Below are 21,754 nucleotides of genomic sequence, written 5' to 3' on the forward strand. Positions count from 1 at the left end.
TGATTTGTGTGAATCAGAGAATGGTGATGATTAGTTTTCAAAGGGAATGGAAAGGATCGGAAAAACATGGCATTTTATTGGCAGAAACAGCGCCACTCTTATCCATGGGCTGGGGCTGATATTGTAGCTCTTCTCCTTTTTTAAGTGAATAAAGCTGAGCTGCAATACCAGTCGGAGCCCATGAATCTGTTGAGGCAGCCATTCAAAAAATGTTTACCTCCCTTGCTTGTTTTTTTTACAGGTTCCCTCTTAATCTTCTGTTTTGTCAAAAGATTTTCACATGTGTCTTGTAAATGAAATAAAATGTTGTTTATATGTGGTGTTTCATGGTTTCAAAATGTTATAGAGGGATATAGAAAGTGTCAAAAGCTGCGTCACCCGATTTGAACTCATGGTAACTCTGATTTAGGCTACAACAACAGTTTCCAGCTAATTTCCAGTAACCCAAGGATACCATGGCACAAAAGACATTTGAAAACAAAACATTTATTTTTATCAAATCTATAGGGTTGCACATATAAATAAGCAACAATTCAGCCACACACGGAGTCGTAAATCCCAGGTGCCTTGTTATCCTTTTAAAATTATATTAAAAATTATATTAAATTACATGAAAGAACCTGCCTTTTTGTTTTTTGTTAAGTAACTATGCAGAAGACTTTAGCAACGTGCCATGAAAGAGGTCTTATTCTTTGTTTCAATTTTTTTTGGGCTTCATACTAATTTCTGTTTTTATACCTCCACTTGGGGATTTCCAACATCTATACAAGAGCAAAATGTGTCTTATATCAATACTTGTCACTTGTGATCTTGTTATTGCTTCTACTGAACAAATATACAAAGGAAATTCCAAGGGCCCCACCATGAATATACCTGTATTTCTCTTTGATTTATGGAAACGCTGCATAATTGAGCCATGTTACTAGTCCTACTCTTTTATTATGCCCTTTGTTATAATTACGTGTTTAAAGGTAAGTTTATTGTATTCTTTATCTTTTTTTAACTTTTTGCATATAGGATTCATTGCAGTTTATTTCAATAATCCCTAGTGAATGTGCGAAGGGGACAATTGTGAATTTGTGGAAAAGTTACACTTATAAGTGACCAGTATAATTGGAATGGTTTTAATTACTAATGTGTACTGGGCAGATGTTTACATAATTTCAAGCAATTTATGTGAAATCTTTATATATATATATATATATATATATATATATATATGACTTTTTTTATTTTTTGGAATATAAAATTAGTAGATGGTGACTAGGCACATCGAGGCTAACAAAGGCCAATAGGCCATGAGAAACTTTACATGAAAATCTCTAAAATGTTTGCCCTACCAGGAAACCTTCATGCCCCTATACCTCCTTATAACCAATCTGCATGTTGTCAGCAGAAATGACCCTTTTAAAAGTATAATTCTTCTTGCCTTGATTCTGAACTGATCTTAATCTATAATTGGTGTGCTCCCAATCCTGTGATAGCACGCTTTGTTTCATTTTCTTTGAGTTGACATACATTCCTGGAATATTTCACTCATTACAGATGCCTTACTCTGAGGGTATGTGCGCACACACTAATTACGTCCGTAATTGACGGACGTATTTCGGCCGCAAGTCCCGGACCGAACACAGTGCAGGAGGCCGGGCTCCTAGCATCATACTTATGTACGATGCTAGGAGTCCAGGCCTCTCCGTGGAACTACTGTCCCGTACTGAAAACATGATTACAGTACGGGACAGTTGTCCTGCAGAGAGGCAGGGACTCCTAGCATCGTACATAAGTATGATGCTAGGAGCCCGGCTCCCTGCAGTGTGTTCGGTCCGGGACTTGCGGCCTAAATACGTCCGTCAATTACGGACGTAATTAGTGTGTGTGCACATACCATGACTCTCACTGGGAAAACTCTAGAAAAATAACTGGAAAATATGTTTGCACTGTTTCAAAACATAACGTGGACCCATACCATAGGGTCCCTCTATAGATATGAAGTAATAGACATTCTCTGTTCCATTGTTTGTGAAAATCAAATAAAATTTTTCTTTTTTATTATGTCAGAGGCTGGATAATCCTGGCATCATTTTAACTCTCTTGTGTAACTGGACTCACTAACTAAATGACAGTCATATACAAGAATGAGTCAATAATATATTTGGTCGTTGTTTTAGGGCTCTGTTCAGAAGATTCAGAGCACCCGTCTTCGATTCCATCAGATTTGACAGGAAGAATAGTGCTTAATGCAGCATTTTTCTTCAGAGGGACCCCATTATAAGTAAATGGGTCTGTCGGGCACTAGTTGTATCCGTTGAATGATGTATTCAGCACTGCAGAATCAGAAACCAGAGTTTTTTTTTTTTTAAATTCTGAATAATAACGCTAGTGGTAAAGGGGAAACCGCATGACTTGACTGTTGCCAATCTGCTATTCCTCTTCTGTACTTCTCTGCTGCATCGTACAGACCTAGCATTGAGCTAAACAGGTCAGACAGACTATTTGCTAGGGATGCAATATCAAACAGAGTATTTTTACATGAGATTGTTAGGAAGTAGATATCTAGGACCCAGGCTGTCTCTTAGCTCCGTGCCAATTTGGCCTGAACAGAAGTCATATAAAGGGAAAGAAGCCTACACTTTTTTTTTCCCTGTCAACCTTTTTCCCTGCCTTATAAATCAGACCTTTGTAAAAAGAAGTTCGATGAGAACTACATTAAAATAAAGGGAAATTAGAGTGAGGGCAATTTTATTTTTGAGGATAGTTGCTCTTTTTGACATCCCTAAAAATGTGTCTTTATCTCCTATGAAGACTGTCCAGATGACCTAAGTGGGCTGTTGTGGGACCCACAAATTGTAAGCTCATGGCATGTTAGATTAGTAAACACAGAACAGTATGAGAAGGGGTGCTGCTAATATGTATGGAGGAAGTTCTGTCAATGAGGAACCAATAAGAAATGGTAAAAAGATTTTACTGTGGTGTCCAACGTGTCATTGGTAATAAAAAATGAAAACAAGATTTGTTGCTTGTAATGCATGCTCCAGATGGAAATGTCTTGGCTGTATTATTTTATAGAGTATATAAGGATATTCATGTTAGTTTTTAGCTCGGGAACCACTGTAGTGCTCTTGTTTCATGAATTCACTTTTGGTTGGAATGCAATTCTAGAACATCCATGTGAATAAACCAAACTGGAAAATAACACCAAGACTTCAGAGTCCCGACCTCCTTCTTTTGCTGCCATTCTACTGTTTCAGTCATGTTGGCAGCAGCCTGTACGTTGTTGCCAGACATTTTTTTAAAACGTAAATCTGGCAGCAGGCTGACCTTTAGATAATATGGATGAAGGAAGCGTTTTTGGCAATAATCCATATTTCTTTGGTAACAAAATAGTTCTTCTCAACAGATTGAGAACATTTTACATTGGTTTAAAATGTATTGGTTGTGAGTAAAAATTATCCTTGCCATGTCATTTGGCAGCTGAATGTGTTATTTAGGCCAAGAAAGTGCTACATGTACCTCACTATCTATACCTTTTATCATTTAAAGTCTAAAATTAGAAATATATATTTTGCAGTAGATTAAAGCCAAGTCACTACCGTTCTTGCAATTAAATCTTTGATAGAATTTATTTCAGGGGTGTAACCAAAATAAAGCAGGGCCCCATAGCAAACTTTTGAATGGGCCCCCTCAAGCATGAATATTTACCAGCTCCATGTGAAATTAGGGCTCCCCTGCGCTTACAGGTTTATGAATAACGTAGCAAACTGTTATGAACTGAGTATGTTAACACATTTTTTTTTTAAATCACTCAATAAAGGCGTTATTTGAGATTATGAAAAATACAGAAAAGTACCTATGTTTGTCTGAATAACCACAAGGCGATGCCACCATAGCTCCGAATTAATTATTTCTCATTTTCATTGTTACCCAGCTCTGTTCAACACTGCTGTTTTAAGTTGGCAAGACTTGATGTGATCAGATTTATTATTTAAAAGACTACAGTTCCCATGATCCACTCTCCTCTCACATACATTGCCTCTATATACAACTGCTTGAGTGCCTCTCTATTACAAGGTGTAAGGTAGTGCTGTAATTACTGTCTTTACACACCACACAGGCTCTGCAATTGACGCTGCACAGTCTGCTGCCCAGCATTTGAAATACGACCGGGATGGAGGGGGGGATGGAAGATTTTTTGTGATGTGTGACGTTTTATTCTTCTGAGGGGGGAGAGAAACACAAAATCAGAATCTGAAACCTCACACAAGAAGGCGATCAACACCAGGAACATGGTTATGTGAGGCTGACTTAGAGACATTTAAGCTACTGACAGTACATTAGTAAGTCACTAATTTTGATGACTTTTCTTGGCCACGACTTGCCCCTGCAGTGTTTGCTGCCCAGATGTCTTTAACGCTTCACTTTACCATCACATCCTTGCCCTGTATAGAAACTTCCCATCCTGCTACCACCTCTAACCGTGACTTGCAAAAACTGCTATAAAAATAATGCCCCACAGATAGTGCCGTAAAAATAAGTGGCAAACCGCAAGTACCCCACGTTTATAATAGAGCCCACTTTTGGTCCGACAGCATAATGGTGCCCCTTCTCAGCCCACACATTTTCAAAGTGCCCTCTTTGTGTGGCACACAGTAAGAATACCCCCTTAGTGCCCCCACATAGTAATGATGCTACTTTAGTGATTGCCCCTATACAGTATGATGACTCCTCAGTTTCTCACCACACAGAAATAGTGCCCCTTAGATGAATAAAAGGAATACTCCCCTAGCAGTTTCCCACAACTAATGTATCCGGCCTCTTCTTGCCTGTGCAGACCATGGCTCCGCACAGGCATGGATAATGAAGTCACTGTATCGCGCCTGCTTGTGTCAGAGTGGGTCCACTATTGTATTCAACTGTATCTGTGTCCTGAGGACGCAGATACAGTTGAATGCGGAGCCGGGGAGCTCAGGCCTCCAGAGACCTCGGGGGCCCAGTAACAGCTGCTATGGTATTAGCACGTGACTGATATACTTGTTTCATTTTCCACCAATATGATCGCCTTTTATAACGTTTCTCTGAACAGATTTTTCTTTTCTAATGCGCACAACTCTAACATAAACTAAATCCAGATGACACTTGTGTGGATTAAAGGAAATATAAACCCATATCTTGGAGTGTGACATGATTTTGTACTTTCATAAAATGATTAATCATGCTTTCAATAATCTTATGCTCTAGACATCCTGGCAATGACCATATATCTCAGACAGCGTTCTATAGGAAATGGAGAGAGGAGATTTATTACCGATATTTTATGTTGCTGGAATGACAAATCCTGGGATCTGATGTATAGCAGTTGTGATAGGAGTATAATTCCTTCCAGAGCTATTTTAATATTAGAGATGACAACTGAAACCCTTCTCCACAGTCAAAACTTTCCTAACAGTCTGGCAGCAGGATAACCAAGTTACTCTTTCACACGGCAGTGTTTTGGTCAGTATTTTGCTCCACTATGTGTAAGCCAAAACCATGAGTGGGTACAAAACACGAAAGAGGTGCAAAATCTTTCCATTATACTTTTTCCCTGTGTAGTTTCCACTCGAGGTTTTGATTTACAAATACCGCTGCGAAAAAATGACTAAAATACTGCTGTGAGAGTGGTCTAAAGAGGATATCTGAGGTAAAATTCATGGGAAAGTCTGTAAGATTCATTGTCCACTCTGCAATGTTGACTTGTCGGAAGAATGGTGTAGCATTAGAATACATATGTATTTTTGCCTCTGTACAGCTAAACAAGAGATATACACACTCTACATGGGTCACTATTTTTGTAGACAAATTCCTGTAGACCAGTGCTATCTACCTATCTCTAAACTCAACACTCGGGATTTATTCTGTTTTAATATCCCAATAAAATTGGAACCATGTTCTATTTTAAATGATTGCGCTGGATCCTATACTTTTGTTCGTTTTTCTCTCTCCAACCAATGGCTGAGGGGTCTCTCATGCTCTCTGCACGTGACTCCACTGCTTTCGACAGCTGCAGATACTATCGTGCAGTAGTGGCACCCCGCATGTCTAGAAATTTATGATCATTAAAATAACTAAGTACTAGGGTAAAAGCCATATCACTTGGTTGTATCTTTAATAGACCCATATACAACAAAGGTAAAAAGTCGCTTTCCACCTTTAAAAGATTGGGGACCTCTGCTATAAACGTTAGGGGCCAGTTAGATCACTCAAGTAACCACTTATCTTCGTGGCCGGGGAACAAGAGCTGCCTTAGATATCAATAAAAATTACCATAATATTGGGTATTTTCTAAACTAATTCAAGAGGCAGTGATAACGCCACATTGTTGATGGATAATGTACCTCCAAATCCACTGGCATAGCTATCACAGGAATATTAGTGGTTAACATGAGTAATGTTTTACACTTATATTTCCTTCATCAATCTAAGATGTGAAGATAAGAAAGAGCTCCTGTTCTTTTATATTTCTTATATTTGTATAGACATGGAGGACCTTGTACAATGTCTATTAGCAAATGTGTGCCACATTGGCTAGCTGGTTCCTGGACCCTCTCCAGAACCGTAATACTATGATAAATGTATAAAATATAGGAGCATACTTGATATATATTGGAGTCTGAGCGCTACCCCTAGAAACCAATTAATGTATAATTTTTTTTTTTTTTCTAAAAGTGTGAAGAAAAAATAGGACCAGATAAGATCCTCTTTAAACTGGGTAGTAAATGTCCTAGTCTTTTTAAGAAACTGTGCTCTGTAAATGGAAAGATAATATTTCAGACTTTAAACCGTACTATACAGCCCACGTGTCTGCTACACACACAGCTGCAAAAAACAAGTGGTGTCTAATAGTGATAGCACAAGACAGGTAGCAGAAATCTTCATTTCTGGACAGTGAGATAACCGCTTATATCCACAAAGGCAACCAGATCCTTAAGGGGGTTCATAGAACGCTCGATGCACATAATTGCCCTGTGTAAACAGGGCAGCGATCAGCAGATGAACGAGCAAACGCTCTTTTATCTCCTGATCGTATAGTTTTAAAAACGAAAATATTATAGTTGTCGGCAGCACATCTCCCTGTGTAAACAATGTGCTGCTGACATGATGATAATGTACGGGGACGACGTCTCGTTGATTGGCGCTCGCTGCATCGGCCAAAATCAGCCGTTAAATAGGGGCTTTAGTCTATCGGAGAGCACTTCTTCACTGATGCAAATTTAAACCGTCTGAAAAGTGGTAGTATCCACGTGTGACAAGCTTTTTCAAATCCAGGGTTTTTTTTAATTTTTTTTATTTGATATGGATTCCCACAGAAAACGCAATTAGATGGCATATTGAGGAGATATTTTAAATAACTATGTAAACCTGTGCTGTACCAGGGCACAATACAGTGGAACTTTGATCTGCCATGTGCATGAGGCCTTAAAGCTGCAGAATATAAAGGTGTATGTATGTGTGTATATATATATATATATATATATAAAAATACAGTGAAGGAAATAAGTATTTGATCCCTTGCTGATTTTGTAAGCTTGCCCACTGTCAAAGACATGAACAGTCTAGAATGTGTAGGCTAGGTTAATTTTACCAGTGAGTGATAGATTATATAAAAAAAAAAAACAGAAAATCACATTATCAAAATTATATATATTTATTTGCATTGTGCACAGAGAAATAAGTATTTGATCCCTTTGGCAAACAAGACTTAATACTTGGTGGCAAAACTCTTGTAGGCAAGCACAGCAGTCAGACATTTTTTGTAGTTGATGATGAGGTTTGCACACATGTTAGATGGAATTTTGGCCCACTCCTCTTTGCAGATCCTCTGTAAATCATTAAGATTCCGAGGCTGTCGCTTGGCAACTCGGATCTTCAGCTCCCTTCACAAGTTTTCGATGGGATTAAGGTCTGGAGACTGGCTAGGCCACTCCATGACCTTAATGTGCTTCTTTTTGAGCCACTCCTTTGTTGCCTTGGCTGTATGTTTTGCGTCATTGTCATGCTGGAAGACCCAGCCACGGGCCATTTTTAATGTCCTGGTGGAGGGAAGGAGGTTGTCACTCAGGATATGACGGTACATGGCTCCATCCATTCTCCCATTGATGCGGTGAAGTAGTCCTGTGCCCTTAGCAGAGAAACACCCCCAAAACATAATGTTTCCACCTCCATGCTTGACAGTGGGGACGGTGTTCTTTGGGTCATAGGCAGCATTTCTCTTCCTCCAAACACGGCGAGTTGAGTTAATGCCGAAGAGCTCAATTTTAGTCTCATCTGACCACAGCACCTTCTCCCAATCACTCTCAGAATCATCCAGATGTTCATTTGCAAACTTCAGACGGGCCTGTACATGTGCCTTCTTGAGCAGGGGGACCTTGCGGGCACTGCAGGATTTTAATCCATTACTGCGTAATGTGTTACCAATGGTTTTCTTGGTGACTGTGGTCCCAGCTGTCTTGAGATCATTAACAAGTTACCCCCCCGTGTAGTTTTCGGCTGAGCTCTCACCTTCCTCAGGATCAAGGATATCCCACGAGGTGAGATTTTGCATGGAGCCCCAGATCGATGTCGATTGACAGTCATTTTGTATGTCTTCCATTTTCTTACTATTGCACCAACAGTTGTCTCCTTCTCACCCAGCGTCTTACTTATGGTTTTGTAGCCCATTCCAGCTTTGTGCAGGTCTATGATCTTGTCCCTGACATCCTTAGAAAGCTCTTTGGTCTTGCCCATGTTGTAGAGGTTAGAGTCAGACTGATTAATTGAGTCTGTGGACAGGAGTCTTTTATACAGGTGACCATGTAAGACAGCTGTCTTTAATGCAGGCACCAAGTTGATTTGGAGCGTGTAACTGGTCTGGAGGAGGCTGAACTCTTAATGGTTGGTAGGGGATCAAATACTTATTTCTCTGTGCACAATGCAAATATATATAATTTTGACTATGTGATTTTCTTTTTTTTTTTTTTATATCATCTATCTCTCACTGGTAAAATTAACCTAACCTAAAAATGCTAGACTGTTCATGTCTTTGACAGTGGGCAAACTTACAAAATCAGCAAGGGATCAAATACTTATTTCCTTCACTGTATAGTACTTTGTGTATATATATATATATATAGTCACCCTGTGTCTGATGATGGCAAAATAATATCTTTAAAATGCAAAGTTTTTTTGGAGGGTGTTGCCTAAATAAGGCTTAATAATTGTACAATGAAATATTACGCCATTTTCTAACATGCTGTGTGTATCAATTCTTCATAGTTTAGAGGTGCAGTTTTCCATAAAAATCTATTCTAATGATATTTTCTAGAACTGCTCTTTTAAGAATATATATATATATATATATATATGATAACGACTGGCTTTTCAATCTAGCATGCTGTATGTCTTGGGTGTGGAACATTTGTTTTTATAGAGCTCTGTACTATTAGCAGCTGGTGTGGAAAAACTATCTGTTTTTTGTCTCAGACTGAATAACAAACATCTCAAGTAGATACAGCAAAGCTGTTCTAAAAATTCAGCTGGTTTCTTTCTCTTCCTCTCCAAATTATTGATAATATTTTTTGTCATAGCTTTTAGTTTTAACCCTTTTAGTATTTTATTTTTTTTTTAAATGCTAAGGGTGTTTAACCAAGCCATTATACTCAACATGTAAAATAATTTACCTGTCCCACACCAGTAACATACCAGGTCTTGCTTACTTGGGCAGCAGGATGACATGTCACATACTTCAGGACATGTGACAGTGGCAGGCTGGCAGCCAATCACTGGCTGCACCGGTGACCATAGTATGGACTGCATGCGACCACTGCACCTAGCAATTGGCTACTTTAGTCACGTGTGCAGTACAACACCCCATTGGGCTACCTAAGTAGACAACACCCGCATTTGACATTTTGAGGTGCCTTTGGATGATATTGATTTATAAGGTCTTCACCATTAAATGCTGAAGAAAACAACGTAATAAAGTAATATAAATGTGATAACCTTTAACAGCCAACTAAAGGAAATTTCAGACCGGATTCATTGTTAAATCCAATATAAAATGTTTACTAACTTTGTAAACGCATGGCTTTGCTTTTCTTATACTGGTTTGGTTGTTTTCAAAGAGCCGTGCATTAAAGGGAGCTCAGATGACCTTTAAAAAAATTGTCTTCTGAAGACCACCTTCTGCCCAGGCTGCCTCTGCCCATAGATGTTTCCATGCATCTGTCAAATGCATGGCTGACCATGAATGGACCAGGTCCCCTAGTTCAAGAGTATTTTACATTACAAAAATGCTTCCGAGAAGCTAAACCCCCTTTATTACATCTATATACCCTAATAAGGCATATGGACAAGGGTTGTCTTAATGAGATGCCCACCTTTTTTAAAAGGGTACTCCGAGAATCAACCATTATTACCTAGCCACAAGATGGTAATTAATTGTCTGACCATTGGGTGCCTCGCTGCTGGGACTCCCAGTGGTCGCAAGAACTGAGGTACTGAACCCCCCTGTTACTCCTCACTGCTTGACCGCAGTGAGGAGGACATTAAATGGATAAGCAGTTAATCATGCGTGCTGACGCTCTATTTAAAGTCTATGGCAGCGCTGGAAACCGTTGAGTGCAGCGCTCTGCTTCAGTAATTCTCATAGACATTGAATGGAGAGGCGGGTGCACGCTTGACTGCTGTTCCATTCAAGCTTCGTCTCACTATGGGGGGCGGGGTGCAGTGAGGAGGAACAGGGGGCTGGGGACTCACATTCTCACAATCAGTGGGGGTCCCAGCGATTAGATAATTATCACTTATCCTGTGGATAGGTGATAATTGTCGATTCTGGAAATATCCCTTTTTATGTGCATACCAATAAAATATAAATGTTGACCAATCCCTCCCATCTTGGCGGACAATTTAAAGTGTATGGAGGTATTTTAGATTTGAATATCCTTTGTCATCCCAGGAGAGCAGTGCTGTTTGGCTAACAGCTTTCTTATGGATATGGTCAGCCTTAGAGTTTTACTGTTAGGTCAGCTGTCTGACAGTGGAGCGGAGATAAATTAAGGACCAGGAAACACATTTGGTTCTAGCATCCATCCGGTCACTGCTTTTATTATAGCATGACTTCGAAATATGAGAACTGGAATCTAGTTGTAATGGGAATCCCTGAGAATTCCTGCATAGTTTTCAGAAACACAATAAGCCGATTACATAATTTTCTTTTCATTATGAATACTGTACTTATAATATTAGTAATAATAATATTATGTCATACTTGTTTGAATCCGGTTGTGACGGTAATGTGTTTTTTTGTTTTTCTTGTTTTTTTTTTCTAGCTACGATGTTATCTTTGCTGGTGGCCCAAAAGAATTACTGAAAAACTTTCAGCAATCAAACCATAAGGTCGTATTTGCAGCAGAGGGGCTGATATGGCCTGATAAGAGATTAGCTGACAAGTATCCTGTGGTGCGCAGCGGAAAACGATTTCTTAACTCAGGAGGCAAGTCATTGTGTGTGTATGTGTGTGTGTGTGTATGTATGCGTGTGTGTGTGTGTGTGTGTGTGTATATATATATATATATATATATATATATATATATATATATATATATATATATATTATGCAGCACATCCAGTAGTTGGTGTTTAGAAAAGAAAGTGCTTTATTAACCCAAATTCAACGTTTTTGGCTCAAAACCCTAGAGCCTTTCTCAATTCTTTAAAAGTTTGGGGATGGTAGTGAAATCCCTGGGATCTGCACCCAATTTCTGTGACTAGTGCTGCTAGAACCTTGGATCATATATTCATATATATATATATATATATATATATATATATATATATATATATATATATATATATAATGTATGTATGTATCCTAAAGTTCTTGAGTAATTCTGGGTCGGACACTGGTATCTGATCCTAAATGACAATCAGCCATTATAGTAGCCATAGGGGCAATCACTTCACTTTCCACAAAACCTAAAGGCAAAGTTACAGATCCATCCCCTCTCCACTTTGTCCCTCCTACTGCTTTGCTCTGCCGAGTCTGTGGATAGCTGGGTTCCATACCCTGCGAAGACTGTGATGGATAATAACTGCTAATAGCAGCCACGTTGAAGACTACGATACCTTAGAAATGGCAGAAGAGAATATATTAAAAAAAATACAAAACGTACAACGTGAGGATCTCCAATTTTCTTTTATTTTTAGGGGGAACTGTCCATTCATATTTGCACTTCTCTATTCTTTATAGCAAGTAGGGGAAAGTTAGTGGCATAGGTTTTTCCGCTCACAGGACGGCCCGTGGTAACTGAATTTGCTTTGTGTCCAGGGGCATAACTAGAATTTATAGGGTCCCATTGCAAAATGAGTTCCCCCCTCACCTAGTGACCGGAAAGTGAAACAGCAGGATAAGTAGCAATAATTAAAGGTATGAATAAATATGTGGTCTCGCTGCCAAGTGTTTGTTCCCCACAAAAGGAACATTGTTCTTGCACATAATGGGCCCCATAACAGCTGCTTTATCTGCCACCTAGTTACATCCCTGTGTAACTATAGATGATCTGAGCTCTACGGAAAGTTGTTTGTTTTTGTTTTAATACATTTTGTCTGTTTAGCTAATATTTCCAGCCAAAAGCTTTGTGTTGTGAAGTTTTGGTGAGCTTCCATACGTCAGAATGTTCATAGCTATAGTTGTTTGTTTTTTTTTAGCTTCCTTCAAATGCTTTCGATCTGATGGTCCATAAGGTGCCTTGAACTGATGGAAGAACAGGATCTATGAAACAATGCTTGGCTAACATATCACTTACGCTTTCTGGTTATTATATTTAGCGGAAGAATAGAACTATACTTTCAAATGACCAAGTTCCCCATAAATACCACCTTTTGGAAAATTGCTGGGCAGGAAGAGCGAAGCTAGGTTTGGAACGCTGTCAAGTCTAAACAAAGTCCTAGTACTGTGACCGTACAGAGCGCACAATGCAGAAGTGCACAGCCTGCAATCACTCTGCCCTGACCTTTTCTCTGGGACTCAGAACTAAGACACAGAGGTTTTCATAGCTGCCTAACTCTGTTTATCATGCTTCATTTGACTTGTTGGGGAAGTTTTCCAGATTAACCCTATATTTCCTAAGGCACAAACCTTCACGCCTCGGACCTTAAATATAATATGTTATGATTTGTTCCGCACTTACTGTTTATATTATGAATATACTGCTGAAGGTGCATTGTTATATGTAGTTGAGCGGAATGAAATTATCTTGTAATACTATATTTAGTAATATTTATAGGATAAACCTTTTATAGGGTAACTAAACTTTTTATAAACTTTTTGACATGTTTGAAGTTATGTTCGGTGGGTGTCCAAGCACTGAGACCCCCACCGATTACAAAAGCCGATCGAGCGGTGTACGGACTCCTAGGCTTTCCATTGAAGCCGTACACAAGTCACTCGGCTTTCCAAGGAAAGCCAATCAGAAACGAAGCGGTGCAGCTCACACCCGACCGCTTTTGCACTTCATTCAGCGGTGGGCTCAGTACTCAGACCCCCACCAATCAAAACTTCTGACATGTCACTATAAAATGTGAAACGTTTTTTAAAAGTTTGTTTACTGGTATTGTTCCTTATTTTTTTTATTGGTTTTCCCCCACATACATAAAGGTGCACAAAGGCACTATAGTATTTTTTTTTATACCCTACACTCTCTTTTGGCTATAGTTTTAACTGTGAAGACTGAAAGGTGTCGGCTTAAGTAATGAAGAGTCAAGGAGCCTACTAGTATACTTCATGTTTTAAATGTGCCTCGGTTTTGAGATTCATTCTAGCTGTGCTGCAAATGAACTGTAATCCAGGAGGGAAATCTTGTTTGTGTCATTTATTTGTATATATCCATGCATTTACATCTATGACTGCACAGCTCAATGTCATAGATGATGTGTTCATGTGATTATATCACATGATGCAAGTGAATGATGCACTGTTTTTATGTACTATTGATTACGTGACGCACACTTCTACTGAATATTGGCACAATTAATACATAAACTATAAGAGGAAGTGGCTTAACCCCATTAAATTTAGGAAATGTATCTGAATGATGGTAAACTAGAAATGATTATTTTATATTATATATATATATATATATATATATATATATATATATATATATATATATATATAAAATATACCATGATAATGTATGAATTGTATAATACTATAAATTAGCTGACTAATGCACTTATTTTCCTAGTTATGTCTCGGTTTTCCATTGTAACCGCAGTTCACTTGACCAGGGCTAAATAGTCCTTTTTTCCCTCGCATTAGTGCCCAGTGCTGCCTGTGTCTGTTTCTGAAGTCTGCCTGTTTATTTCTAGAAGGCCAAGATCAAACGTGGCCAGTTTTGATGCACTTTTTTTTAGCAAGTTTTGGCTCAGTTTGAGTGGACACACAAGAAATGAGATGCATCAGTCTTTTCTATACCTTTCCTGACTTTGGCTTAAAAAATCGCCACAAAAACTGCATTAAAACTGTGTGTGCGTGTGTCCTGGCCTAAGAGTAAACACACATAAAGCAGTCCATCCGCCAAGTCATTTTGCAGGACCTGTTGGCCACAATTTTTGTTCTTTACACCACCTTTATTTGGCTAGTTTTGTGCCTATTTTCTGTGCACTTTGGCGCTTATAAGCCAACACCCCTTTTTGGCAAGCCACATAAATCTTTCCTGCTAAGTCACGTCTCCTTTTCGAGACTGAGTCTAGTGAGGTGCAAACATAAAAAAAATTGCCAAATTTGAACCAGTGTGTTTAGTAAAATGTAAGTAGGAATTTATAGGATGTAGGCTTCTTTCTAGTATTTGATGAAAGTAATATAACCTGTTATTTGTATTCCAGGATTTATTGGATATTTATCAAATCTAAAGCAAATTGTTCAGCAATGGACATTGCAAGATAATGACGATGATCAACTTTTTTACACCAAAATTTACATTGACCAGCTTCAAAGGGTAAGAAATCCCGTATCTGGGAACTGTTGGGATTGCATTCTTGCATAGACTTTGGCAGGTAGAATTGTAATATACTATGTGCTACAAGGCTCAAAGGGATTTTCACAGAAGTTAATACAGAAGTTTTTGGTGACGTTAAATGGAAATATATTTACTTTACAGATCCCCCTATGTACTGCCTGTGGGTGGACTCTAAAGTCCCCTGTTAATCTTTCTTTGTGATAGTGTATGATTATGTAATATGACAATGTATGTGACCACGGTGGCAAACCCCTGCCCACGACGCTATGGTTTCATCCATTTGATGTCACTGCAAGGGTCAAAAATATACCACCAAGTACAAATGATTTTCCCTCATGATGGACAACACATCAAGTATCATCTGAGACCAGGAGCAGCATGGAATGCAGGATAATAGGGGTTGTAGGAGAATCATTTAGTTATAAACTTTTTTTTCTTTTTAAGCCTAAAACACTTTATGTGAATTCCCAGAAAAGCCCTTTGGGGATTTTGATTATTTTTTATTTTATGATATTATGAAATTTAGTATAACATAAATCTGATGTGAAGAGTCTGCTAAATATTTTGTCCTACCCGTAATATAATTTTTATTTATTACTACTAATAAATAATATCTACACATGGTAAGAAGTAATGTCACTTCTTCAGTATTTGTTCGACTGCATGAAATTCCATAGAAAATATCTCAGCGCCTTTTTTTAGATTCTGTGATTTGGAGTGTCATTGTTGGATTTCTGTAACCCAATATCTCTGAAAAAGTGCAAAATGAGTTTGGCTACATTGCAAAGAGCCACAGTTTTTGAATAATCAATTTGTTTTTGTTCTATAAAATAATGTAGACCTAGGTTTCCTATAATATACTTGATTCTAAAAAACTTGGAGTTTTTTTTCCCTTTTAATGGCACTTCTCCAATATAGTTACAACTACTCAGACATAAACAGCCCTCTATGACATCCTTTGTACTGTGGCCAGTGTACCAATGGGAAGTCCATCTGCAGATTAAATTATGTAAAATTTGACACCAATTTCTTTTCATGTACAAGTGAATGAGAAGTCAGGAAGAAATTCGTCTGTGCTTTTTGTCTGAGTTGAACGGGAAGGAGAATTAGCTAAGCTATGTAATAAAAAAGTGAGCTGTCTTTTTATATATTTGCTGCCAACTCCTGACTTGCTTTCCTACCTTGAGGCTCACCATATGGTGTTTTTAAAAAAATTTTTTTTTTAAGATGCAGGTTTAATATCATTCTTTATACACAATGCCTGGGGTTCCTCGGTCACCTGGTCAGAGGTTCTTTAAAATGCAGCAGGCAGTCTGGATGTTACAGTAGAGATGGCAAACTGATTTCCTCCAGCCTACTCAAAGATGCTTGGCAAAGCATTGAGCATATCTCTGCCAAATTATAGCACTAGGCAAGACATTTAGAATGCGTTACCTGCCCCTACGCCAAGCTTCTTTGAGGTAGTAATGGGAGTAGGAGTAACCTAGGATTAGAACATTCAACAAGATTCCCCCACACTCCTTGTACCCTAATGCACTTTATATTTGTCATACGTAGATACTGGCTGAATGACTTCATGCAGCTTTGTCTACTACCCCATTGTAGTAGTAATGTTGGATTTTGTTTTTACATGTTCCTCCTGAAATGTAAAGTGCTGCGGAATATGTTGACACTATATAAGTATTTTTATCATTAATATAATTTAATAAAATAGACGAAAGCTGACAGGTCCTCTTAACAGATGACCTATCAACAGTGTAACCTTTATTAATTGTCAGAAAATAGAATGGAACAAATATTAATAGGCAGGAAACTTTAATAGGACACTTATAATGTGTCCTTTTTTTTTTTCTTCATTTATTTTCAGATCAGTAATTAGAGAATATGAATTTATTTAATTAGTAATATTGGACATATTTAGACATTTATTCTTTTTTTTTTTTTTTTTTTTTTTAATCCTGGCATGTCTATTAAACCACACCTGCCAAGCCTCTGGTTGATCCATTCTATTCTGAGACTTTTATTTGTCTCTCTTCCAGTCTTGGCGAATCCCTTTCTTCCATTGCCAATTCCAAGGTTGTAACAGTTTTAAGAAAGAGTAACCAATGTATTACACTGCAATGGAAAATGCCAGAAAACACTGTTTTTAAGAGCATGTTGTTTCCCCCTCGTTTTTTACAGGAACGTATAAACATCACCTTGGATCACAAGTCTCGAATTTTCCAAAATCTAAATGGTGCAGTTGGTAAGGCAAACTATATTTTTCTTTCATTTCAGTAAAATGGTAATTGCTAGTGTATTGTGGGTGCAATGCATATTTCAACAAAATACTATAATGGCTCAACTGCGAACAATGGCAATGTTATGCATTCAAATAATGGTGTGCTAGCATTGCCCGGAAACTTTCCTGTGGGCAAAAGATATGCAGCTGTTTTTAGAATCTACGAGAAAACCCAGTCAAAACTTGTACAAGTCTAGATCGGAATTTGTTTTATTGGGCATCATGCCCATCAATTTAGCATGAAGATGTTTTTAAAAGATTAAAATTAATTTTGGGCTGCAGGAAAAAAGTCAAACATAGATGTTTGATGTCAAAGTTTAGACTTTATATTTCTGTTTCTTTGCTTGGGGATGTTTACATTGCTTTTATTAATCACAGAAAAAAAAATATTTTTTTTCTTATTTTTTTTTATTCGATAGGGATTGACAGTCTATAGAGTTGTATTCTTTAAATTCATCTTTATTTTATGGAGCAGCTATGCACGCTGCTTATAAGTAAAGTTATTTCCAACTTAGGAAACCTTTTTTTGAAATGTATCATACTGTATGTGATTCCCATTTTTATAAATGTCCGAATCATTAGGATATGAATGTTAAATATATGAATTATTTATAGGACTTCATAAAGTATAGCTATTTTAAGTCATCCTTTTTCTGTGTACATCTGTAGTAAATCTTGATACCCTTCCCCCACCTTTCTTTACAGATGAAGTTGTATTACATTTTGAAAATGGAAAAGCAAGAGCACAGAATACTCAATATGACACCTTGCCAGTCCTAGTACATGGAAATGGTCCAACAAAGGTAAAATCTGAAGATACTGCATACTTGAAAAATGTCTGTCTTTAGCAAACAAAATAAACTATTGGCATTTAAGGGCATCTAGCACCACATTCTGAGTGCTGTAATTTATGCTAAAAATAAACACACCAAAGAGAAAAAATAATACATTAAAGTAAAAAAGGGAGATTCCTTTTGGTATTTTGAAACAGCTGAGTAGATCTTCCAAATGTTCTGTATCAGGAATACTGCCTGTGCCATGCGCATCACAGGAAAGACAGCGGGAGCTCAGGGAGTTAAATGCATGGCTAAAGTCTTGGTGTAGAGGAGAAGGATTTGGGTTCCTAGAGCACTGGGCTGACTTTTCATTGGGGTACAAACTGTATTCTGCAGATGATTTGCACCTAAATGGAAGGGGGTCCGCTGTGCTGGGGGAGAGAATTCTAGCTGGGGTGGCGGAGTATTTAAACTAGGGCTGAGGAGGGAGGTCAATGTAGAAAAAAAAGGGGTAGCCAGGTTAGAGAGGGGTCAGACTATATTGGTGGGGGGAGAAACAGACGGTGGGGAGAGGACTAGACAACAAGATAAGGAGATCCTTTCGTTACAAAACATCAGTGTAAATAAAAAGGCCCGATTAATGTCAAATCACATTTCTGATAATAAAAGTGAAAAACTGACAGGCAAGTTAAAGTGTATGTTCACAAATGCCAGAAGTCTAGCAAGCAAAATGGGGGAGCTGGAGGCCTTGATACTGGAAGAAGATATAGTTGGTGTTGCTGAAACATGGCTGGACACTTCACATGACTGGGCTGTAAATCTACAGGGTTTTACACTTTTTCGGAAAGACAGGACAAATAGGAAAGGTGGTGGTGTATGTCTGTATGTGAGAAATGATATGAAGGCGAGTGTGAAAGAGACAATAGTGGGTGAATACTGTGAGGAGGTTGAAACCTTGTGGGTGGAACTAGAAAGGGAGGTAAACACTGAAAAAATTACTTTTGGTGTAATCTATAGACCCCCCAATATAACTGAGGAGATGGAAGTTCAGCTATATAAACAGATGGAGCGGGCTGCACAGGCGGGTACTGTAGTGATAATGGGAGATTTTAATTTCCGGGATATTAATTGGTGTCATGGTTCGGCTTCAACTGCAAAGGGGAGACATTTCCTCAACCTGTTGCAGGAAAATTTTATGGGCCAGTTTGTGGAAGACCCGACTAGAGGTGAAGCTCTGTTGGATCTGGTCATTTCTAATAATGCAGATCTTGTTGGGAATGTCAATGTTCGTGAAAACCTCGGTAACAGTGATCATAATATAGTTACATTTTACCTATACTGTAAAAAACAAACGCCGGCTGGGAGGGCAAAAACATTTAATTTTAAGAAAGCCAATTTCCCCAGGATGAGGGCTGCAATTCAGGATATAGACTGGGAAGAACTAATGTCAAATAATGGAACAAATGATAAATGGGAGATTTTCAAATCTACTTTGAGTTATTATAGTGCAAAATTTATTCCTACAGGTAACAAGTATAAACGACTCAAATTAAACCCCAGATGGCTTACACATTCTGTGAAAGGGGCAATACATGACAAAAAAAGGGCATTTAAAAAATACAAATCTGAGGGTACAGCTGTAGCCTTTGTAAAATATAAGGAGCTTAACAAAATCTGTAAAAATGTAATAAAATTAGCAAAAATACAAAATGAAAGGCAGGTGGCCAAGGATAGTAAAACAAATCCCAAAAAATTCTTCAAGCATATAAATGCAAAAAAGCCCAGGTCTGAACATGTAGGACCCCTAGATAATGGTAATGGGGAGTTGATCACAGGGGATCAAGAGAAGGCAGAGTTACTAAATGGGTTCTTTAGCTCTGTATATACAACTGAAGAAGGAGCAGCTGATGTAGCCGGTGCCAGTGCTGTTAATATATCAGTTGATATACTGAATTGGATGAATGTAGAGATTTTCCAAGCTAAATTAAATAAAATAAATGTGCACAAGGCCCCGGGACCAGATGGGTTACACCCTAGAGTTCTTAAAGAGCTTAGTTCAGTTATTTCTGTCCCCCTTTTCATAATATTCAGAGAATCTCTAGTGACTGGTATAGTGCCAAGGGACTGGCGCAGGGCAAATGTGGTGTCTATTTTCAAAAAGGTCTCTGTCTTCCCCGGGTAATTATAGACCAGTAAGCTTAACATCCATCGTGGGGAAAATGTTTGAGGGGCTATTGAGGGACTATATACAGGATTATGTGACAATAAATAGCATTATAAGTGACAGCCAGCACGGTTTTACTAAGGACAGAAGTTGTCAAACTAACCTAATCTGTTTTTATGAAGAGGTGAGCAGAAGCCTAGACAGAGGGGCCGCTGTGGATTTAGTGTTTTTGGACTTTGCAAAGGCATTTGACACTGTCCCCCATAGACGCCTAATGGGTAAATTAAGGACTATAGGTTTAGAAAATATAGTTTGTAATTGGATTGAGAATTGGCTCAAGGACCGTATCCAGAGAGTTGTGGTCAATGATTCCTACTCTGAATGGTCACCGGTTATAAGTGGTGTACCCCAGGGTTCAGTGCTGGGACCTCTATTATTCAACTTATTTATTAATGATATAGAGGATGGGATTAATAGCACTATTTCTATTTTTGCAGATGACACCAAGCTATGCAATATAGTTCAGACTATGGAAGATGTTCATGAATTACAGGCAGATTTAAACATACTAAGTGTTTGGGCGTCCACTTGGCAGATGAAGTTTAATGTAGATAAATGTAAAGTTATGCATCTGGGTACCAACAACCTGCATGCATCATATGTCCTAGGGGGAGCAACACTGGCGGATTCACTTGTTGAGAAGGATCTGGGTGTACTTGTAAATCATAAACTCAATAACAGCATGCAGTGTCAATCAGCTGCTTCAAAGGCAAGCAGGATATTGTCGTGTATTAAAAGAGGCATGGACTCGCGGGACAGGGATGTAATATTACCACTTTACAAAGCATTCGTGAGGCCTCATCTAGAATATGCAGTCCAGTTCTGGGCTCCAGTTCATAGAAAGGATGCCCTGGAGTTGGAAAAAATACAAAGAAGAGCAACGAAGCTAATTAGGGGCATGGAGAATTTAAGTTATGAGGAAAGATTGAAAGAATTAAACCTATTTAGCCTTGAAAAAAGACGACTAAGGGTGGACATGATTAACTTATATAAATATATTAATGGCACATACAAAAAATATGGTGAAATCCTGTTCCTTGTAAAACCCCCTCAAAAAACAAGGGGGCACTCCCTCCGTCTGGAGAAAAAAAGGTTCAAGCTGCAGAGGCGACAAGGCTTCTTTACAGTGAGAACGGTGAATTTATGGAATAGTCTACCGCAGGAGCCGTCACAGCAGGGACAGTAGATGGCTTTAAAAAAGGGTTAGATAATTTCCTAGAACAAAAAAATATTAGCTCCTATGTGTAGAAATTTTTCCTTCCCTTTTCCCTTACCTTGGTTGAACTTGATGGACATGTGTCTTTTTTCAGCCGTACTAACTATGTAACTATGTAACAATTAGGGCTCAAGCTTGGGGTACAAAAAAAACAATGAAAATCTAATGCCAAATGTAGAGTGACCGTTAAAATCTTACTTTTTGGCATCAGTCCTGGTTTCATGC

General features: G+C 38.3%; 1 protein-coding gene across 1 annotated transcript in view; it reads left to right on the top strand.

Annotated features, from left to right (window-relative positions):
• The window catches only part of PLOD2 (procollagen-lysine,2-oxoglutarate 5-dioxygenase 2), a 107,082-nt gene that overhangs the window by 46,733 nt on the left and 38,595 nt on the right, over positions 1 to 21,754 (top strand). The window contains exons 4-7 of the mRNA XM_075861456.1: positions 11,343 to 11,506; positions 14,899 to 15,011; positions 17,214 to 17,277; positions 18,019 to 18,116. Of these exons, the coding sequence (XP_075717571.1) occupies positions 11,343 to 11,506; positions 14,899 to 15,011; positions 17,214 to 17,277; positions 18,019 to 18,116 (439 nt within the window). The remainder of the gene's footprint in view (positions 1 to 11,342; positions 11,507 to 14,898; positions 15,012 to 17,213; positions 17,278 to 18,018; positions 18,117 to 21,754) is intronic.

This window comes from Rhinoderma darwinii, chromosome 4 (assembly GCF_050947455.1).
Source record: "Rhinoderma darwinii isolate aRhiDar2 chromosome 4, aRhiDar2.hap1, whole genome shotgun sequence".
NCBI classification, from domain to species: Eukaryota; Metazoa; Chordata; class Amphibia; order Anura; family Rhinodermatidae; genus Rhinoderma; species Rhinoderma darwinii.